Source organism: Mytilus edulis, chromosome 4 (assembly GCF_963676685.1).
Source record: "Mytilus edulis chromosome 4, xbMytEdul2.2, whole genome shotgun sequence".
NCBI classification, from domain to species: Eukaryota; Metazoa; Mollusca; class Bivalvia; order Mytilida; family Mytilidae; genus Mytilus; species Mytilus edulis.
The window spans coordinates 54543538-54565527 of NC_092347.1; the positions used below are offsets into that span (position 1 = coordinate 54543538).

Sequence of the window (21990 nt, forward strand, 5' to 3'; positions counted from 1 at the left end):
TAGGGATTTAGTATATAACATAATAATTTCTATATGTGGGATGTACCACAAGTGTTAAAACTAGTTATTATGATATGTTTAATTATGTATTAAACGTTGAAGAATTAAATCAATGTTCAGACAGATGAAGCAAATGCTAACTGCTCTTACCTGGTTAAGGCCATAGAATATAATTACTTTATATTCGGACGAACGTAGTGAGGGAGAATATAAACATTAATATTGAAATCTATAAACAATGGGGAACATGTTCTAGTACTCGTCAATTACATTTAATATGCATAACATTAATTGACAAATACGGCAGTTTGTCTGCATGTTTCAGTAAACTGTTTTCTACTATTAGCGGTTGTCACAAAGATCATTTTCAGATTATCTTGAATATCAGTTTTCCTATTCCGGATTTTTTTTTGGGTATACGACCCGTGAATTTTGCTTTTATGACAGGACTGACGTACTTTAAAATCTGTTAGATTTCCCGTTCACTATTAAAATAGGAAGTGTTTAATCGTCTTTTTTAGACGTAATTGGTCTTCATGGAAAAACACAGAAAAAAGCGTATCACTTTCACAGATTTAGCATAATTATTGTTTATGATTTCATACAATTAAGTAATTAATCAAATGGCAAACTTAAAAGTTCTTATAATCCTTCCAATTTTAGAATAATCAAAAGCAGTGATTATTCGATTTTCGATCCTAATTAAATGGTGCGTGATGTATGTTGATAATTCTTTCGCCATGTTTAAACAAGTACTATGTTGAAAACATCGACACGATTCTTAAAAATGTCAATAGCAATTATCATTACATTTAAGGAGGCTCGAGGGTACAAAAAATCAGCAAAATTGAAACATTAGTTTTTTTCATTACAAATTTTATTGATCACACTATCAGTTGTTACTTTATGATATGGTACAAAAATCAACCAAAAAATTCGTTTTGGCCCCAGATGACTTTTAAAAAGTTTTATCATTGAAAGCTCCAAATTAGCTCCCTTTGATGAAAAAAATGCCATTTTTGCATAAAAATTGAAATAACTTTTTTAACTCATCGGGACCTATATTTTTTTTTTTTTTTTTTTCAAATGAACTTAAAAATTCAAGCTGCAACAGTCACCTGTATATTTTATGCATCAGTTTAAACCTGATCAAAAACATTTTCACTCTACAGAGTACTTTATCACTATATCAGGTTCACATTTCAACCTATTTAGCAATACTCACTTATGGTTATATAACATCACAGTACCAAAACTGCACTCAGTAACCAAAATTGCACCTATGCAACAAAAAAAAGCTGTGGAAATCTTACAAGTTTTCTTTCACCATGTCTAATTATCATCTTTTTAAAATGAGCAAATTAAATTTGTTTATACCAGAATCCTATTCTTCAAAAAATAAAAGTTGAAGCATGGAATAATGTCAAATTGTTCGAAATATTTGAAGAAATAAAACAAAACATCTGTTTATATTCCAGTTTTAAGGATTTGAAATACGTTATATATATAGCACGGCTCTTACGAATTAAGATTTTTAATGCAAAATGATGTATAGAATTTGGGTACTGACCACATTACAGAATCATGGATTGTTTGGAGGTCAGTTAAAACCCATTTTTCTATGACTCTGCATGGACTCAAAATTAAATTGGTGTAACTATATTGTAAACAAGGATAGTCTGAAAAATAAGCACAGAATAAACTTTTGTCTGGTTCATAAAAAAATGTTGGTGAAAAAAAACAGACAATATAGGTGCAATTTGGGTACTCTCATGTTAGCAACATCACAACAGAACTACAAATTTATTGTCATGACCAAAATAAAAAAAAGTACAAAGCTACAGGCAATAAAATGCTTCGCCATGCATAGCCTGATATGACCACAAATGTACAATGTATATTTAGCATATAAAAATCAACAATGTCAGTTGAAATCAAACATATTTTAATTTGGGACCCTTCAAACTTCAATATGGACTAATTTGAAAACAGGTATCAAGTAAACCCAAACATTTCTATTCAGCAGAAGTCTCTAACTACATACCTCTTTAATTCCATATGATATTGATAGTATTAACCTACAAAAATATTGGAAATGTGTACATTTTTTTTCCTAGCTTCTCTCATGTAAAAGCAGTACCTTTTTGGTCACTATTTATGTGTTGCGTCTAAATAAGATTTGTAACACTTTATAGTGACTGAACAGGTTAAACAAATACTTCAAAAGAAACAGAAAAGAAGACAACTTGGAACAGCACCAGCCATGGCAGTACATATGTATGAATAAAAACTCAGATCAGAATAGCATGGACAATATGTTAGTTATATCCTTGTGAATATATAGTGAGGAAAGTTATCAATAATTCTGCAGATAATTCTGCTGCAATTTCATGAAGTGTTTTGTACATTTTCTGTTAAAATTTTCACACAATCAGTGAAACATTCAAAAAGGCTAAACTTAATTTGTATTACTGAAAGTTTTAAACAATGACAAGTGTTTTATTTACCAAATAACTCATGTGTTTCTGTGAGAAAAAAAAAATCATGTGCAATTTTGGGAATTAAAGGGAAAGAAGTGCCTTTTGCCTCGCACTGGCGCATGTCAATTGTGAATATACTTACCAAATATATTTTCTTTATCATGATACTCATGTCGACATTATGAAGAAGTACACATCATAGGAAAAATGCACAAATTACAGATAAAATAATTAAAACATCCTATTTTGTGTGCATCTCCTGCCAAATAAGTAATAGTTGCATCTATAATATTAGATGAGTATAATCAATTCAAATATGGTAAATTTTTAAAGAAAAACCCAAAATTTTGATAAAAAAAAACACCCCAAAAAATGTTGTACCATAACCCCAAAATTAATTCTAATCTTCCTTTTGTGTATTGAACCTTCTAGTACAATTTCATAGAGATCAATTCACTTATACTAAAGTTATTGTCTTGAAACCATATGTGTCTTCTTGAAAACAACTATGACATGATTAAGTATTACTCGAAAGCAAATTTTTGACATGCTTGTATTTCCCATTTCCATTCTCAAATTTCTTTTGCTGTCATATAAAAACTTGAAAAGTGAGCTAACAAAAAAAAATATGCAAGAACTGTCATAAAACTGACTCTTAATTAGGACATGAAATTGATGTAGAACTAACAAACTGAAGATGATCAGGAATACGAATGTTTTTTTGTCAAGTACAGCCGTATTATCACCTAAAAAATTACTGTGTACAGACTTAACTGTGCGGTTTGGGAAGTTGTATATTTTTAGATATATAAAAGTTAAATTTATTTTGCATATCTGAAAGATAAAATAATCAATTATCAATTTGGGAATAAGAATATATTTTTTAGGAAAAATACCATAACCCCCTCCTGCCTTTTGAAGTTCAATGATGGATCCCTAAACATTTTCCATCTGAACTTATAATCTTATTTTAGACAAAAACTATATGTTAATGTAGCCTAGGACGTTCAGGCGCGGATCCAGAGGGGGGGGGGGGGGGGGGGGTTCCGGGGGTTGGAACCCCCTTTTTTTTTGGACGATCAATGCATTTGAATGGGCATATGTAATTGGACCCCCCCCCTTTGTCCTGGGTTAGGAACCCCCCCCCTTTTTTAAAATGGCTGGATCCGCCCCTGACATTCGCCCTGAACATACATGAATTATTTGCCACTGGACGTTAAACAATCAACAACCAATCAAAATATAGGATAAAGTATAGTTTTAGTATAAAGCTGGCATTAAAGGTAGGTTCCTGGTTCGATTCCCGTTTGGGATGAAAATTTCAGGAACTCAATTTTCGGCTCTCCCTTGACACCATCTGCGAGTATGGTCTTGAGGAAACGATGATAGTCCGTCGGAAGGAGACGATAAATGGCTGACCCGTGTTAAGAGAGAGCCATATCTCTTGCACGTTAAAGACACATTGTAGATTTCGAAAAAGAGTAGGCTAATGCCGCTACAAGGCAGCACTCGCATCCGCAAAGTGGAAAGGGATTAATATAAGTTGCAAAACTTGTTTCCCAATCCACTATAAATAAATATGTTTAAACTAAAGGTAGCGCCTTCCTCATATTAGAAAAAAAAGCGAAATCCTACATTTAAAAAAAATGATTTACACCTGCGAGCCCCATTAAGCAACAGTTACCTGCTTATTGATTTGATATCAGAAATTTCATGCAATTATTGCATCAATATTGTTAATAATTATGTGTAGTCCTGAGGAGAATGTTATAGTTCCGAGGAGAATATTATCATTGATCATCTCAACGAGATTGCTTTTCTCGCTTTGGACGGTACGGCGAAAGCGAGAAATGCAATCGAGTTGAGATGACCAATGATAATCTGTTTATCGCTATTTTACCTACGACGACGTTGTCAAGTTCATGTCAATTTCATTAGCAACGTCACGTGCCTCCTTAGTTTCTAGCGATCACTTTACATCTCAAGCGAGTAGCATGATATGAAAATTTATCACAGAAAAAATGCACAAAATAGTTGTAATACCAAAATTGGTAAAACTGAAAGCACCCTTTAAGCATAAACAATACATGTTTCTTAGCTATTTGTAAATGGACTCGTTCATAATTGAAAAAAAATCGTTATGCTATTGTTGTAATCTATCATGTTTGTATTTACATTTTTTAACATCTGATAAGAAATCAGCGTTACGTCAACAATTGTTGCGCAAATATTTCGATATGAAAAGACAGGATTTTTTTTTACCAAACGTTAAATAAACTTTATGCGCTTGTACTTTTTTGCAACTTACCCATTTGAGTAATTTGATCTTCTATCACAACACCATTTGCAGCTGTTAATTTCATTTTCAGTGGAGTATGAGCAGAGGGATGAACTGGTTTCTCGAAAAGACCTGGGCCCATTAACCAAAATCCGTCTGAGGAGTGATGCATAGCAGCCCATCTATGACTTTTCGGTTGCCATACTGACAGTCCAGTGACTGGAATTCTGTGAGAAGAAAAATAAACAGATTTAGAAAAACCAGTCATAGTGATTGTCTTATTCGTGCATTCTTGCACTGTTGCATGATCTTTTGTTTTTAGATGTACTATCCTTGAGAATTTTAGATGAATATGAAATTTGTCTAATGCTTTTACAGAGATTTTGACGAATCATGAAACAATACGCCATAATACCCGTCTTTTCTAATATCATATGTTAAACTTGCATATCTATAGATTAGCTGACTATTTATTACTTGAGCCATTTATGAGTATTTCTCTAATCTTACACGATTTATCTTTTTCCTTACCTGGTTCCAATCAAACTAATCTATGGTCATACTGTAAATTGGAACATTTCGCCAGCAGTTTGTTTTTCTAAATTCGCGATTAAGGTAAAATTGCAAAAAAAAATATCAACGTATCGACTACGAAATACATGCTCAATAAACATGCGTAGATGGATTTTTTTCTAAATGAAAATGGAAAGTTCAAAATTCATAGCTCCATTTGTGAACCAGCAAATTTCATCAATTTTTATGCTAAGAACAGCAAATATAATATATCTGAACATATTATCGTTAAGATACTCTTACCTTGCATTCCTAACTTGGAGTTTAAGGTACCATGGATTACTTCCCTGGAATTTGTATTCCAATTTTGTGCTGCCTACTGGACATTGAACTGCTTGTATTTCTACTTCCCATCTGCCATCTCCGTTTTCAGCTAGGTCTACGGACCCTAATGAATAATTAAATAAAAAGGGTGTTTTAAACCATTCAAAACGTGTCGAAAGAGGCAACACATGTGCCCAGTACTTTATTTTCAATTTTTATTTATTTCAATTTTAATTTCACAATTATGTGCAAACTCCCCAAACTCATTTAATTGACATTTTTTGTTAATGTACAGTCAAAGTTAAGACAATTTTGTTAAGTCATCTTTAAAATCAAAAACAATTCTCTAAAAAGACTAGCCGGGAGGCAGGAAACAAGATGATTTTTGTTTGCATAATTCTGAAAGAGAGGCGAAGGACACCTTCAAACTTACAAGGAAAAACAAGCTGGTAATACTATGGCAAAAACAAACGACGAAGAGACCAAACAACGTACACAAAATACAACATAGAAAAAAAAGACTGACCAGCACAACCCCGCCCAAGACGGGGTGATCTCCAGTGCTTCAGAAGGTTAAGCAGTGAATAATCAATTGTTGCGTATAATATACTTACCAGCAAGGCATTCTGGGCATAAATCTTTGACAAACACGGTAGAATCTCCTACAATAGGATCACTTCCTAACCCTTTTCCACTATCATGTACCTACAAATTGAATAACATCTTAATCAAACTAAGAAAGGGTATATAATATGTGTTACATTTTCTAGTATTTCACTACATAAAAATAAACATTTCACTACATGCAATGCAACATGTACATGTTAATATGATTATTGTTTTCAACGTGGCTACTTAAGAAACTTTTAAAACGTTTGAATACATGATGCAATACTACAATTATAGTGAGGTGAAAAAAAAACCCTACAGAATACTTTGGAACATGTTTGATACAAAAAAGTTTTGACCTGAGCGTACATCATGTACTCATAGATGTAATACCCATCTATGATGTACTGTACTCACCTTAAAGCACATTCCACAAGACAATGAGTTGAAGAACTGTGGTCTATTCAATGCAATGAGAGTATATCATGTATTGTACTAAACTTAAAGCACATTCTACAAGACAATGAGTTGAAGAACTGTGGTCTATTTAATGCAACGATAGTATATCATGTACTGTATTTAATGAGTTGAAAAACTGTGGTCTATTCAATGCAATTAGCGCATTTGCATGTATTGTACTAACCTTAAACCACATTCCACAAAACAATGAGTTGAAGAACTGTGGTCTATTCAATGCAATCAGCGTACATCATGTACTGTGCTCAATGAGTTGAAGAACTGCAGTCTATTCAATGCAATGAGCGTACATCATGTTCTGTACTAAATGAGTTGAAGAACTGCAGTCTATGTAATGCAATGAGCGTACATCATGTTCTGTACTAAATGAGTTGAAGAACTGTGGTCTATTCAATGCAATGAGCGTACATCATGTACTGTACTAAATGAGTTGAAGAACTGTTGTATATTAAATGCGATGAGCGTATATAGCATGTATTGTACATGCTTACGAGATCATCTATAGATAAATATACTCGTATGTATACTATGTTTATTTGATTGACCAAATGGTTTAGTTTAAACAATATTTATTAATAAACAATTTCAAGACAAATATTACAATGTTACATAAAGTACAAATATGGGATTCGGAAACAAGTTTGGAAAAACTTTTATAAATCCGTCTCCCTAAAAAAACAAAAAACATCTATTTAGCATACAATATTACGTGCCAACAGTATATTCGTTTTATGGTAGCATATGATACATTGAATAAATAAACACACACACACAAAAAATAAAAAAATACAACAAATAAAATAAAGGAAAAAAATAAAAAGTGAGAAAAAAAAATAAAAAAAATAAAAAAAACAAGAAACAGTCAACTCTTATTTACTTTTCTAGACAGTCACTGGAACCAACACACACGTCCGACCACAACCAACTACACCGGGTCATCCACTCGATTTAACATCATATTTAAAAAAAAAAGTCTAAATATATAATATATATATACACATACTAGATTAACTTTCAAAACGTTTTGTTTTATTAATGTATTCAGAAACTTTATGAAATATTTGCATATTGTCCTCGTCAGCTTTTAGACTATCCCCATATAAAATAATCTTAAGATTAGAACAAGAGATCGTCCCGATAGTATCCCTTCGAATTTCATTATATTTTGGACATTTGAAGAAATAATGAGAGGTAGTTTCTACTCGACCACAGGAACACAGTGAGTTCTCGATTAGATTTTTTTTAAATAGATGGTCCCTTAGAACACTACTCTGGAGCCTTAGTCTTGCTAAGCATATCTGTTCTCTTCTACAGCCGAAGTGAAAATATATCGGTATTTTATTAATATTTTGAGAAAGATAAGTTTTAAAACCCGATTTTGATTGGTTTAGACGAATGTCGTCAGGAATATTGTTCCAAAGGTTTACTACGACTGGTAGAAATGACTTTTGATAATAGCTTGTTCTGCATAATACAGTTTGTAAATTTGAAGACCCCCTAGTCCTGTGGTCGTGTAGATCTAGTCTCTGATTTGGAACTAAAACAGAAAGATAATCAGGACAATCTCCGTGAAACATTTGATGAAATTTTCACCCGATCCTTCAATATTAGCCACTATTAGTGGAGATCTATTAGTAAAATTAGTCCACTAGTAACACTAACAACAGTATACTTTTATACTGTACAGTATAGATGTTAAGTGCTGGTAGTTCTAACAAAAGTATTTTGAATTCGGGGATAGCAAAAATCATGACAAGGGTTGTTTTGAATTAAAGAAAATGGCGTGCTGAATCACAGGCACCAACATGGTTTTCAAAAGGAAAAAAACAATCAATTTAGTTACACAATAAACGAGAAGAGGTCAAAGAAGGGCTTTGCTGTCAGATACTTTTCGTGATATGCACGTATCGTCACCACTGGTAGTACTGTCAACTTTACAAGTCAGACACATCAATGACAGCATTGAATGAAGAAACAAACCAGAAATATCCACATGACATTCAGATTGGTGCTAGTAATAAGCTGGTAATGATAATGAGGGTAATTTTTTTTTTTTTAGAAAATGTTAAACGATACAAGTTATCCCGATGTACAAATGTATACTCGGTTTTACACATACAGTGCCGTTTGCGAACTCCGTATCCTTCAGTTTCATTAAAGACATAAACTTAAACATAAACTTTATAGTATATGATACACTGGCAAAAGTGAGAATACAACATAAACGCCAACCTCAATTTACGCGTTTAGAGATTTTATTTAAAAAACTGATCATTCTGTCTACTATTAAACGATTACTCGGAAAGGATTCCGATTTTGACCTCGGTTTATATTTTATTTTAGATCTCTACGATAAAGGTAGAAAAGGTATATATAAATATAAAAGTTTCATTTTTCTCGTTAATTGAAATTAAACTGTTCCGCCGTTCCATCTACAATGTATAGCTTCGCACCGAAGGAACGGGTTGGAGCCATAGTCACCTTGGCATTAATTGGACGAGTTACAAATTCAACGATTCGCTAATGAAATTGACCATTGATAGGAAATTTCAAATGTTGATACTGGGATGCCGCAAAATAAACAAGTCTGAGAAACATTTATCTGTTAATTAGCCCCATGGTGGTAGCGCAGATAAATGACAAACGAGCGTGTTATCGGGTTCTTGACAAACTGAGCAGGTGTCTTTCATTCCCTTAAGAACTCAGTAAGGTTATACAAAATCAACGCACTAGTGACTACATACTGTAGATATTATCAGATTATGTATATGTTCCTGCCACAAGTATTTGTACAGTGACAATTTATTATTGTATAGAAGATCATGATGTCTATTAGATGTATCTGGTGTGATTTTTCTTATTTTACCACTTAAGATGAAAGAGCAATTTTGTCCACAATTTTAAACAAAACTATGGTTTGAAATCAGGGGAGGCAGGGGTTTGGGGCCGCCGAATGAGGCCGATTTTTTTCTCATTAAAATGGCTAAAAATTACCCTTTTTCCTTCGATTTCCTTACTTTAAGAAACATCAGTATTGCTTGAACCTGGAAACAATTTTTATGCAAAAACAAGCTGAGATTGCTGTTCGGATGAGCCAAGGCTCCGTCTTGAAGGCCGTACTTTGACCTATAATTATTAACATTAAATACCTTGTGAACGCAGATTTTTTTCTCAAATGGCTTAAATGACCCGTTTTCCCTTCGATTTCCTTTCTTTAAGAAACATCAGTATTGCCGGATCCTGGAAGCAATTTTTATGCAAAAAATTATTATCTGTATTTTAAAATCTTTTTGTTAGAAATAAAACTGATAAGTTAAAAAAAAAAAACATATAAAGCAAGATCAAAGAACGCAAGATATATTTTTTTATCGAGGACCTTGAATTTCAATATTGTTGAAAGCTGAACAAACATGTAGATGTATATAACTACAACCAGGGACTTTCTATACTAGTATATACTTAGTATAGAAAGTCCCTGCTACAACGAATGGAAGTGTTTAAATATTAGGTCAATTTTAAAGGCATTGATCATAATGTTCTCGTACGATCAGGAAACGTTAAAAAAAATGATCCAACTGCTGATTCAGCTGGTTACGAATTTCCGATATTATTAAAGATTCACAATACAAAGGGAACTTCCTATGCTTAATTGAGTACCTAAATAAATGTGAGCAGTTAAGTTTTATTCAAAATTATTGAAAAACAAAGTTTAATATATGGTCTCGTACGAATCTGAATAACAGACAGACGGCCACACGAAAAAAAAACCAAACAAATACTGAAACGTTTCACTATCGATCAAAAATCTGAAAAATGACATGTATCACGTATCATGATAACATTGTTAAAACTGTAGACTTGTGTTGTTTATAATATAAATTCAAATTCTTCGTGTACATATTGTCAATATTTCATTTTATTACTTGAAATTTTGGTGTAGAAAATTCAGGGGAGGCAGTACGTACGTTGCCTCATATGTAGTTACGGCCCTGAAAACAGTTGATATTACAAAGGCTATAGGCATAATAGGTATTAAAAAGCATGAAGAGGCTAAAAAAACAACATTAAAATGCATTTGAATGCCCCCTTGAATGTTTTTTAGGACTGTAAGAGCCATCTTGCATATTCAACCACCATGGGCATTTTGAAAAGTTGGAAAGTAGGACAATTACTAGTATAACTTTTTTTAATGCCCAAATGCTAGTCGAAGAGGCATTAACTTTTACTGTTGTCACAATGTTCTCCATGCATATGTCTGTCTGTTCAGAAATGGTTTCAATTTTCTTAAGTTTCAAACCATTCTTTTTTTCACAAAACACTGATCAATGATACAAGTGATCAATTTAATTTGAAATTGAGTGGCATCATTTTGACCATTCGTAAGTTATGCCCCTTTATTAATGCAAAAAATCTTTCTTTTCTAGTCTCCACCTTTAGTTTGTTACAACAATAAAACTTATACACTGCTTGTTACCACAAAACATAGATCTGCATGAGACTACTAAAATATAATTACTAGTATACATAGTAGTTTCAGCACAGATCAAGGTAAAATTTGACCTGCATCACTGTTACTGTTCTTGAGTAACCTGTATTTATGCTCCTTTATTATTAAATGGAAAATTGCCAAATCTATGGTTGATCCCACAAACTTTTGTATACAGATGATATTTATTTAGATATGATTTACAAACTTCAGAAAAGGTTGAGAAGCATTTTAATTCTAGGGAATATCAACCTGAAGCAAGTTGTACCAATGGAAATGACGGAAGACCCAGTAAGAACACTGCATAATTGGGATTGCAACTTCACCATCTGATACAGCATCTAGTTCATCAAAGATGACCTATGCTGAAGTGGTGAGACTTCCTGTGCATGCAAAAGGAGACCAAACTAAGACCACCTTTGATATTAAGGTATGAAAATAATGTCTAATATTATATGAATGGAATATGTGCCGGAGGTATGTCTGTCAGTTTTTATTTTATTTAGACTCGTATTGTCATCCATCTATATGTCCATCCTTTTTGCAAGTGCTGATATTGATGAAACATTAACTTTGATGCGCAACTGTTCAGGGTATGACCTCTGCGGTCGTATAAAGCTGTGCCCTGCGGAGCACCTGGTTACATGATAAACACTGTATTAATTTATGCAAGCTTCTTCAGAATATTTTTCCTCAAAATGGGTCCTAAATGAACGGTCATTCTGGCGTGACACAATTTATTGACTGACATCATTGTTTGGAATGTGACGTCACAAAGGTCAAATTTTCATATTTCTGACACATGAAATGCAAATGTAAAAAAAGAACTCCATGAAATACCATACAAAACAGCACACAAATTGTAAGGTAACCCACGTACTTTGGATGAGTAATTGAGCAGTTATTTTAAAGCTTTTAAAACAATAGAAAAGAAAAAATGAAGGTAACCCAGGTTCTATGGATCAGAAAGCAATCATATACATGATGTATACTCTCCTGTTGAAATATATTAAGCGTATAAAAATACTCTATATATATAAGTATTTGGACCGTATAGTTTTCGTATACTCGCACTGTCCGACCAAATGCGTATGATCGGACCTGTGAGTATACTTGTATGGTCCAGTATGAGCTGACCATACATGTTATTGGATTATATGGGTTTAAACAAACATTTATCACAATCTTTATTTTTTAGTTTTACAAAAATGTTATTACATGTATTACAATTTAACTAGTAGATGGATAAGATGAACAAACAGACAATTGAAATTAAATATTTGTTTAATTGTATATCTGAATCATATTGTGGTACTCTGGCCCAAGGTGACATTTGCTATCACAAGTAACGTAATATTTTTTAACGTTTCCATGTTTGCAGTTCATGCATGTTCCTTTGCATTTGCCTTTTTTTTTGTAAAGTCACTAATTATTCTAAAACAATATAGGCCTCCACATTATGTTTACTTACAATATCTTCAATTTCAGTGATCATAATTCATAATGTTTTACTGATCAACATTCTAAATACAAGAGATTGACAGATTTAATTAGCATGTATTTTTGAAATAGTTAAAATATAAAGTTTTTATTTCAATTAGCATTGAACTTTTTTCATATTAATTTGAGTTAAGTTATGTTGATGAGTTATATGCATTTGTATCTAATAAACTTGACCAACTTCCTAATATTAGTCAGACTGTACGCGTACTGTCCAACCGTATGAGTATTTTGAAAAAGTGCACATACGGTCCAGACCATACACGTATAAAAATGATATTAAAGTTGTGTTTAACATTGACTATGAAAAATAGTAGCCAGGGTTTGAGACAAGAGGGGATGACCCTTCGGGTCGTGCACTATTGTATCTCACCCTGGCTACTATTTTCACATAGTCAATGTAAAACACAACACTATTATATAAATAATTAATCCCCTAAAAATAAATCTTAAAATTCTTAATTCTTAATTTAGTCTCCACATAAATAAGCTGTACAGAATAATATTGCATTTAATAAACTGAAATGTGACTATGAGTCTACTATAAACCTAGAAAACAATTTATACCAGGCAAATATTGCATGTAAAATACTGAGATGTGACTATGGGTCTTCTATAAACCTGGACAACAATTTATACTGGGCAAATATTGCATGTAAAATACTGAGATGTGACTATCCGTCTTCTATAAATCTAGAAAACAATTCATACTGGGCAAATATTGCATGTAAAATACTGTGGTGTGACTATGGGTCTCCTTTAAAACAAGAAAACAATTCATACTGGGCAAATATTGCATGTAAAATACTGAAATGTGACTATGTGAGTCGCCTATCAACATAGAAAACAATTTATACCAGGCAAATATTGCATGTAAAATAATGAAATGTGACTATGGGTCTCCTATAATCATAGAAAACAATTTATACCAGACAAATATTGCATGTAAAATACTGAGATGTGACTATCCGTCTTCTATAAATCTAGAAAACAATTTATACTGGGCAAATATTGCATGTAAAATACTGAGATGTGACTATGGGTCTCCTTTAAAACAAGAAAACAATTCATACTGGGCAAATATTGCATGTAAAATACTGAGATGTGACTATGGGTCTCCTATAAACCTAGAAAACAATTTATACTGGGCAAATATTGCATGTAAAAAAACTAAGATGTGACTATGGGTCTCCTTTAAACCTAGAAAACAATTTATACTGGGCAAATATTGCATGTAAAAAAACTAAGATGTGACTATGGGTCTCCTTTAAACCTAGAAAACAATTTATACTGGGCAAATATTGGATGTAAAATGCTGAGATGTGACTATCGGTCTTCTATAAATCTAGAAAACAATTTATACTGGGCAAATATTGCATGTAAAATACTAAGGTGTGACTATGGGTCTCCTTTAAAACAAGAAAACAATTCATACTGGGCAAATATTGCATGTAAAATACTGAAATGTGACTATGGGTCTCCTATAATCATAGAAAACAATTTATACCAGACAAATATTGCATGTAAAATACTGAGATGTGACTATCCGTCTTCTATAAATCTAGAACACAATTTATACTGGGCAAATATTGCATGTAAAATACTGAGATGTGACTATGGGTCTCCTTTAAAACAAGAAAACAATTCATACTGGGCAAATATTGCATGTAAAATACTGAGATGTGACTATGGGTCTTCTATAAACCTGGAAAACAATTTATACTGGGCAAATATTGCATGTAACATGCTGAGATGTGACTATCGGTCTTCTATAAATCTAGAAAACAATTTATACTGGGCAAATATTGCATGTAAAATACTGAGGTGTGACTATGGGTCTCCTTTAAAACAAGAAAACAATTCATACTGGGCAAATATTGCATGTAAAATACTGAAATGTGACTATGAGTCGCCTATCAACATAGAAAACAATTTATACCAGGCAAATATTGCATGTAAAATACTGAAATGTGACTATGGGTCTCCTATAATCATGATAATCATAGAAAACAATTTATACCAGACAAATATTGCATGTAAAATACTGAGATGTGACTATCCGTCTTCTATAAATCTAGAAAACAATTTATACTGGGCAAATATTGCATGTAAAATACTGAGATGTGACTATGGGTCTCATATAAACCTAGAACACAATTTATACTGGGCAAATATTGCATGTAAAAAACTAAGATGTGACTATGGGTCATCTATAAACCTAGCAAACAATTTATACTGGGCAAATATTGCATGTAAAATACTGAGATTTGGCTATTGGTCTCCTTTAAAACTAGAAAACAATTCATTCTGGGCAAATATTGCATGTAAAATACTGAGATGTGACTATGGGTCTCCTTTAACCCTAGAAAACAATTTATACCAGACAAATATTGCATGTAAAATACTGAGATGTGACTGGGTCTCCTTTAAAACTAGAAAACAATTCATACTGGGCAAATATTGCATGTAAAATACTGAGATGTGACTATGGGTCGCCTATCAACAGAGAAAACAATTTATGCCAGGCAAATATTGGATGTAAAATACTGAAATGTGACTATGGGTCTCCTATAAACATAGAAAACAATTTATACCAGACAAATATTGCATGTAAAATACTGAGATGTGACTGGGTCTCCTTTAAAACTAGAAAACAATTCATACTGGGCAAATATTGCATGTAAAATACTGAGATGTGACTATGGGTCGCCTATCAACAGAGAAAACAATTTATGCCAGGCAAATATTGGATGTAAAATACTGAAATGTGACTATGGGTCTCCTATAAACATAGAAAACAATTTATACCAGACAAATATCGCATGTAAAATACTGAGATGTGACTATGGGTCTTCTTCAAACCTAGAAAACAATTTATACTGGGAAAATATTGCATGTAAAATACTGAGATGTGACTATGGGTCTCCTATAAACCTAGAACACAATTTATACTGGGCAAATATTGCATGTAAAATACTGAGATTTGACTATTGGTCTCCTTTAAAACTAGAAACCAATTCATAATGGGAAAATATTGCCTGTAAAATACAGAGATTTGACTTTGTGTCTCCTATAAACTTAGAATTTTAATACTGAAATGTGACTATGGGTCTCCAATAAACATCGAAAACAATTTATACCAGACAAATATTGCATGTAAAAAACTAAGATGTGACTATGGGTCTTCTAATATAAACCTAGAAAACAATTTATACTGGGCAAATATTGCTTGTAAATACTGAGATGTGACTATGGATCTCCTATAAACCTAGAACACAATTTATACTGGGCAAATATTGCATGTAAAAAAACTAAGATGTGACTATGGGTCTCCTATAAACCTAGAAAACAATTTATACCAGGCAAATATTGCATGTAAAATACTGAGATTTGACTATTGGTCTCCTTTAAAACTAGAAAACAATTCATACTGGGCAAATATTTCATGTAAAATACTGAGATATGACTGTGGGTCTCCTATAAACATAGAAAACAATTTATACCAGGCAAAAATTGCATGTAAAATACTAAGATGTGAACTATGGGTCATCTCTAAACCTAGAAAACAATTTATACCGTGCAAATATTGCATGTAAAATACTGAGATGTGACTATGGGTCTTCTATTAACAAAGAAAACAATTTATACTGGGGATATATTGCATATGGAATACTGAGATGTGACTATCAGTCTATTCAAATCAAACTACAAATCAAGTCATACTGGGAAATATTGTACTGAGATGCATGTGACTATCAGTTTATTGTAAACCTTGAAATCAATTTGTACTGGGAATATATTGCATGTAAAATACTTTGATGTTTCTCTCAGTTCATTATAAACATATAAAACAATGTAAACTGGGCATATATTGCATGTAATGAATATCTTTTTCAGAGATGGGTTTAAGCTGACAGAAATAACAGAATAAATGTCTCAGTAATTTCTAATAATGGAGTTGAAAGCAAAATAAAACACGAAAATATGAATACTTGCAACTAAGGAAATCCTTCACCTTGAGCCATTTGCTGTCGGTGATGGATATAAATGCCAGGTATGCCAGGTATGTTTATTGTATCATGAACAAAAAAGCAACATTTATGGTCTTCTTAGTTCTTGTTTTTTGTTGTCTTTCCTTTGATTTTAAAATAAGAAGATACCTTAGTTTAGTTAAAACATATTTATTTATACCCTTACCGAAAAATAAGCCCTGCGGCAAACATTTGCCGCAAGTTTGCAGCAAACATTGCCGCAAGCTTGCAGCAAACGTTTGCGGCAAACTTGCCGCAACCATTTTACCATGCAAATGAAGTTTGCGGCAAGCTTGCGGCAAACATAATTATGCAAATTAGATTTGCCGCAAGCTTGCGGCAATAGTTTGTTGCAAACTTGCGGCAAACTTGCAGGAACTACATATATACCAATGTCATGTGTGTAGACACATTCAATTTATCTCTTTCAAATTACACAGCACCATTTTTAAAAAGTCAATTCCTGTCTTTATACAAACAGTCATTGAAAGAATTCTTGCAAACTCATGAGATGTGAGGAAATACAAACATACATTTGAGTTTTGAAAAAGGCACAGGAGTCATTCTCAAATGACATAATATACCTGTATTAAAAACTGAAAAAGATAAAATCTCAAGATGTATTATAATAGCATTACAGAATATAACTTAATCTTAATAAGTACATCAGTAACAAATTCAAACTTATAATAGCTTAAGTTTTTCAATCACACATACATGTATATATAGTTGCTTACTTAATTATTTATGATGATAACATTAATTATTTTATTAAAACATGCAGTTTTATGAATCATTTGTACTTACACAATTACATACTGATTATCCCATATTATTGAATCAAAATGCCTCCTTGATCTCTTATATATGTGAAATGCATTTCCAAACACAACCAACATGACCTAGCCACAATTTCAAATTGTTAGCATCCAGGAAGTGCCAACTAGGCATGCCCAGTCAATATTGTGTAAATCCTGCAATGTTCTGGCAAACATATAGAATGGTCAAAGTTTTCTGCAATCTTGCGGCACACATATTGAATTATCTAAGTTTTCTGCAATCTTGCGGCAAACATATTGAAAGATCTATGTTTTCGGCAATCTTGCGGCAAACATTCTTTATTATTTTAAACTTTCTGGCAATCTTACGGCAAACATTGATGTTTCTGCAAACTTGCCGCAAGCTTGCAGCAATGTTTGCCGGAAGTTTGCAGCTAGCGGCAAACATCTGCAAACATTATTTTCTGTGTTCCTGCAAACTTTTTGTTTGCCGCAAGCTTGCAGCAAGTCTGCTGCAAGTTTGCGGCAAACAATTCAGTTTCATAAGGGTAGTGTATTGGGAAACAAGTTTCGCAACTTATATTAATCCCTTTATATGTATGCCCTTGTAGCGGCAGTAACCTGCTGTTTTTCGAAATCTACAAGGATGTCTTTAACATGCAGTTACCTGATCTAAATTCAAAAAAATTCATGAAATATTTTTTATATAATTGTTACACTGTACTGTATGCTAAATCTATTGTAGATTATTGTTTAAACCCCCCTGCCATGATATAATCTTGTTCTTTATCAAACTAATGTTAAAAACCCCCAACAAAGTTTTTGGGTGAATATAGAAATGACCCTGTCTGTCTGTCTGTCCGTAAAAACAAAACACCAATTGACCTATCAAATAAATGTAATTATCTGCCCTTGATTCTAAACGTTTTTGTTTTTTTTATAAATCTAAATACGCTTATTCACACTTAATTTTTTCATAGTTTGATCTACCTTTTCAAGCTAAAGATGTTCCAGCAGTATAATGAATAATACTTGTTAAAATATTTTTAAAACAAAAAAGGTATATTTTGCACCATACCCAAACAGGAAGATCAGAAAAAGACACCATTCCAATTTGAGTTTATTATATCATTGGAAAAGCCAGCCATCTGGTAGAAATATGACCAATACAGTTCAAAGTTAATATTTTTGTTCGTTTTAAATGAATGTTTATTTCAAAAATTGAACCATATTTTGTGAATTTTACATGAAAGCAATTCTATTTTAGGTTGATCAAGACTTCAAGTGCCGATACTAGTGTCAAAGAGTGAAGGACAAGAACAATTTTAAAGAAAAGACTTGTTTTATTGTACTTAGTTTTTAGTTGTTGTTTATGTTTTACCACTATGATGGCTATAGAGTAATGTAAAATTCTGGAAATGTAATTTTTTTATATATCTGTTTTGTAATTACTCCTTTTAAAATATGTTTTAGATGGTTTTTTTTTATACCTGTTCCTACTTGAGTACCAAGGACAACTTTTTGAAGTTTTTTGTAAGGTTCCTTTCTTTGGTTTTTTTTTATTACATAAGATTAAGATGTCATTCTTGGATAACTCAGACATGCAGATGTGTTTTTTACTTCTTGTTATGTGTAGTATTAATCCCTCCCCACATTATATTTAGTTTTGAAAAAAAATACCATAAGGACTGTCTACCATGGATGCCTCTTTAAATAAAGATAATATTGGCATACATAATACATGTAATACAAAAAATGAGGAAGACTTCATACAAAAAAAATTTGAAAGTGTCACATCAGTAATTCTTTTTGTATAATATAGGTTAGTTTTTAATCTCATTTTTCATTTGGGATTTTCTTTGTTGCATAGAGAATGCATTTATCATCATTTTTAATATACCTCACAATGTGATTTTTAAATGTTGTAAATACAGAAAAACATACATAATAGTCCAGTCAAACCTTATCCAGTCAAACTAAGGTTTGACCTCAAACTAATTGCAACAGAAAATGTTTCAGTTCTAATCTATATAAAATTAAACCCCAGATATACGCAGAAAAAGGTCAAATAAAATCTAACTTGAGGAAAACTCAAAATCAGCAATTTTTATTTCCAACATTGAAAAGGAAAGATAACTCATAAAAAATGAGTCTTTTTTGTCAGTTTTTTGTTGATTTTCCTAAAATTCATGTAAAGCAAGATATTTTAATGGGGTTATAAGTTCGTATTTGACTATATTATATCATCTCCCTCTCTTGAAATGTACAAAACCGAATTGTTATAGGTATTTCTATTGTTTTTGCACATTTTTCATTAAAGAAATTGCAAATTTGTGGCTTTGTGACCATTTTGAAAAAATAATGTAAAAATTTGGTATTGGTTTAATATATCTGTAAGTTATATTTTTTCAGCATCTACTTTGTTTAAAAAGACTTTCTCTAATTCTTCATCAATTTATCCCTTTCTTCACCCATTTTATAAAAAAAATTTAATCAAAGTGTGGTTCGTTTGATGTCAGTACTTCATTGGATAAAATCTGATTATGACGTCGAATTTTCTTGCTCTCCTCAGAAATTCCTATTGTGACAACATGAAAAAAGGCCACCATGTCTGATGACGTGACATAGAAAGAACACATCTTTTTGCAGATCATTGGAAAAGAAGGAATAAGTTTGCCTGCATAATGTTAGAAAATCATTAGAGAAACAGATTCCACCACCAAATCTCTTGTAATACGATATTTATCCACTCTCGACAGTTAAATTTTAAATATTTAAAACGCTCGGGCAAGCCTCGCGTTTTAAATTTGAAAATTTAACTGTCTCGAGTGGATAAATATCGTATTACACTCGATGCAGTGGTAGAATCTATATTTAAACCACAAAAAGAAAAACCTATGCTTAATTATATTTGCTTAACTTATTAAATTTTAGGTTCTTTACCTTGACATGTTAAAAATTTTAATAAATGGTCAACTAATGCATTACGAAATCTTGGTTAAAGCTTGATATGAAAACACATTTAGAGTTGTTTGTTATACTCTAAAGTCAGCTTAAATATCAAGAATCAATACATTCTGCTGTATAGAAGGGGTAAAGTTATAATTTTGAATCAATTTTTATTGATATTCTGCTTTTTTGGCAGAGTTATCTCCCATTGTAATGCAAATCTCCATAGGAATTATAAAATCTTTATATTTTTATAGTCTTCCTCAAGTTATATTTTGTTGGACTTTTTTCTGTATATTTTGGGTATAATGCTTAAGATTAAAACTTTAAAATCTTCTGTTGCAATTACTTTAAGGTTAGGGTCCAATTTTGGCTTAATTGACTGGACTATAATGATTATTATATATGCTAATACTTCATTTTTATGCCCCACCTACGATAGTAGAGGGGCATTATGTTTTCTGGTCTGTGGCTCTGTTCGTTCGTTCGTTCGTCCGTCCGTCTGTGCGTCCGTTCAGGTTAAAGTTTTTGGTCAAGGTAGTTTTTGATGAAGCTGAAGTCCAATCAACTTGAAACTTAGTACACTTGTTGCTTATGATATGATCTTTCTAATTTTCAAGCCAAATTAGACTTTTGACCCCAATTTCACGGTCCACTGAACATAGAAAATGAAAGTGGGAATTTCAGGTTAAAGTTTTTGGTCAAGGTAGTTTTTGATAAAATTGAAGTCCAATCAACTTGAAGTCCAATCAACTTGAAACTTAGTACATATGTTCCCTATAATATAATCTTACTTATTTTAATGCCAAATTAGATTATTACCCAATTTCACGGTCCATGGAACATGGAAAAGGATAGTGTGAGTGGGGCATCCGTGTACTTTGGACACATTCTTGTTGCAAATGATTTTAATTAAATTTATGATAAACATATTTAATATTTTATGCTTGTTGATTGTTGATGTTGTATGTTGAAAAACAGAAAGAAGTCAAAGGATTCAGAGTTACAAGAGTGAAAGTCAATAAGTCATTATCAATTAATTTACAATTATCAAATGTATAAAAGAAATTCATTAAATATTGTCTTCTTTCTAAGATAAACTGCTTGTGCTTGTGCATTATCAATTTTTAACTAATTAGTGTGTTCTATAATATATAATAAAAATGCCTATTGAATTAGTCTTTCTCTTTAAAAAAAAAAAAACCTCAAAACCACTTGTGACCTCTTGCTCTATATTTTACGGTAGTTTGAATACATTTTTGTCTATTTTGTTTTATACCATAATATAATGCATGATAAATATAAATTGTGCTGTATGCATGTCACTAATGTATAGATAATTTTCTTTAAATGTTGTATAAACTTTATTCAGGTATTTATGCTACTGCATTCATTTACCTATATACAAATTTAGAAAGAAAAAAAAAGTTTTATAATAAAGAACAAAATGAATTAAACATGTTTTGATTGATTTTATTTTATCCAATATGCATATCAAAATGAAACCTGTTCCAATAATAGATATGGCGTTTAAATGTAACTTGCATCATATAGAAAATAAAAC

At 31.9% G+C, this 21990-nt stretch overlaps 1 protein-coding gene and 1 long non-coding RNA gene across 2 annotated transcripts; one reads left to right on the forward strand and one right to left on the reverse strand.

Moving 5' to 3' along the window:
* Positions 1–4744: 4744 nt before the first annotated feature.
* On the reverse strand, positions 4745–6672 carry LOC139518473 (expansin-YoaJ-like). The gene is made up of 4 exons (XM_071309998.1): positions 6622–6672; positions 6210–6300; positions 5575–5719; positions 4745–4985 (listed from the first exon to the last, which is right to left on the reverse strand). The coding sequence occupies exons 1-4, from the start codon at positions 6631–6633 to the stop codon at positions 4760–4762; spliced, it is 474 nt and encodes a 157-aa protein (XP_071166099.1). The 5' UTR covers positions 6634–6672; the 3' UTR covers positions 4745–4759.
* A 1598-nt stretch (positions 6673–8270) lies between these two features.
* LOC139519955 (uncharacterized) lies at positions 8271–20687 on the forward strand. The gene is made up of 3 exons (XR_011663771.1): positions 8271–11597; positions 16565–16730; positions 18745–20687. It is a non-coding gene; the product is annotated as an uncharacterized lncRNA (long non-coding RNA).
* The last annotated feature ends 1303 nt before the right edge of the window (positions 20688–21990 follow it).

What these genes read in the sequence shown, in the direction of transcription:
- LOC139518473 (XM_071309998.1), bottom strand. An exon ending in ATGCCCAGAATGCCTTGCTG is followed by an intron (nt 5,720 to 6,209) that starts GTAAGTATATTA and finishes ATTATTCATTAG; the next exon opens with GGTCCGTAGACCTAGCTGAA. An exon ending in CTCCAAGTTAGGAATGCAAG is followed by an intron (nt 4,986 to 5,574) that starts GTAAGAGTATCT and finishes TTCTTCTCACAG; the next exon opens with AATTCCAGTCACTGGACTGT.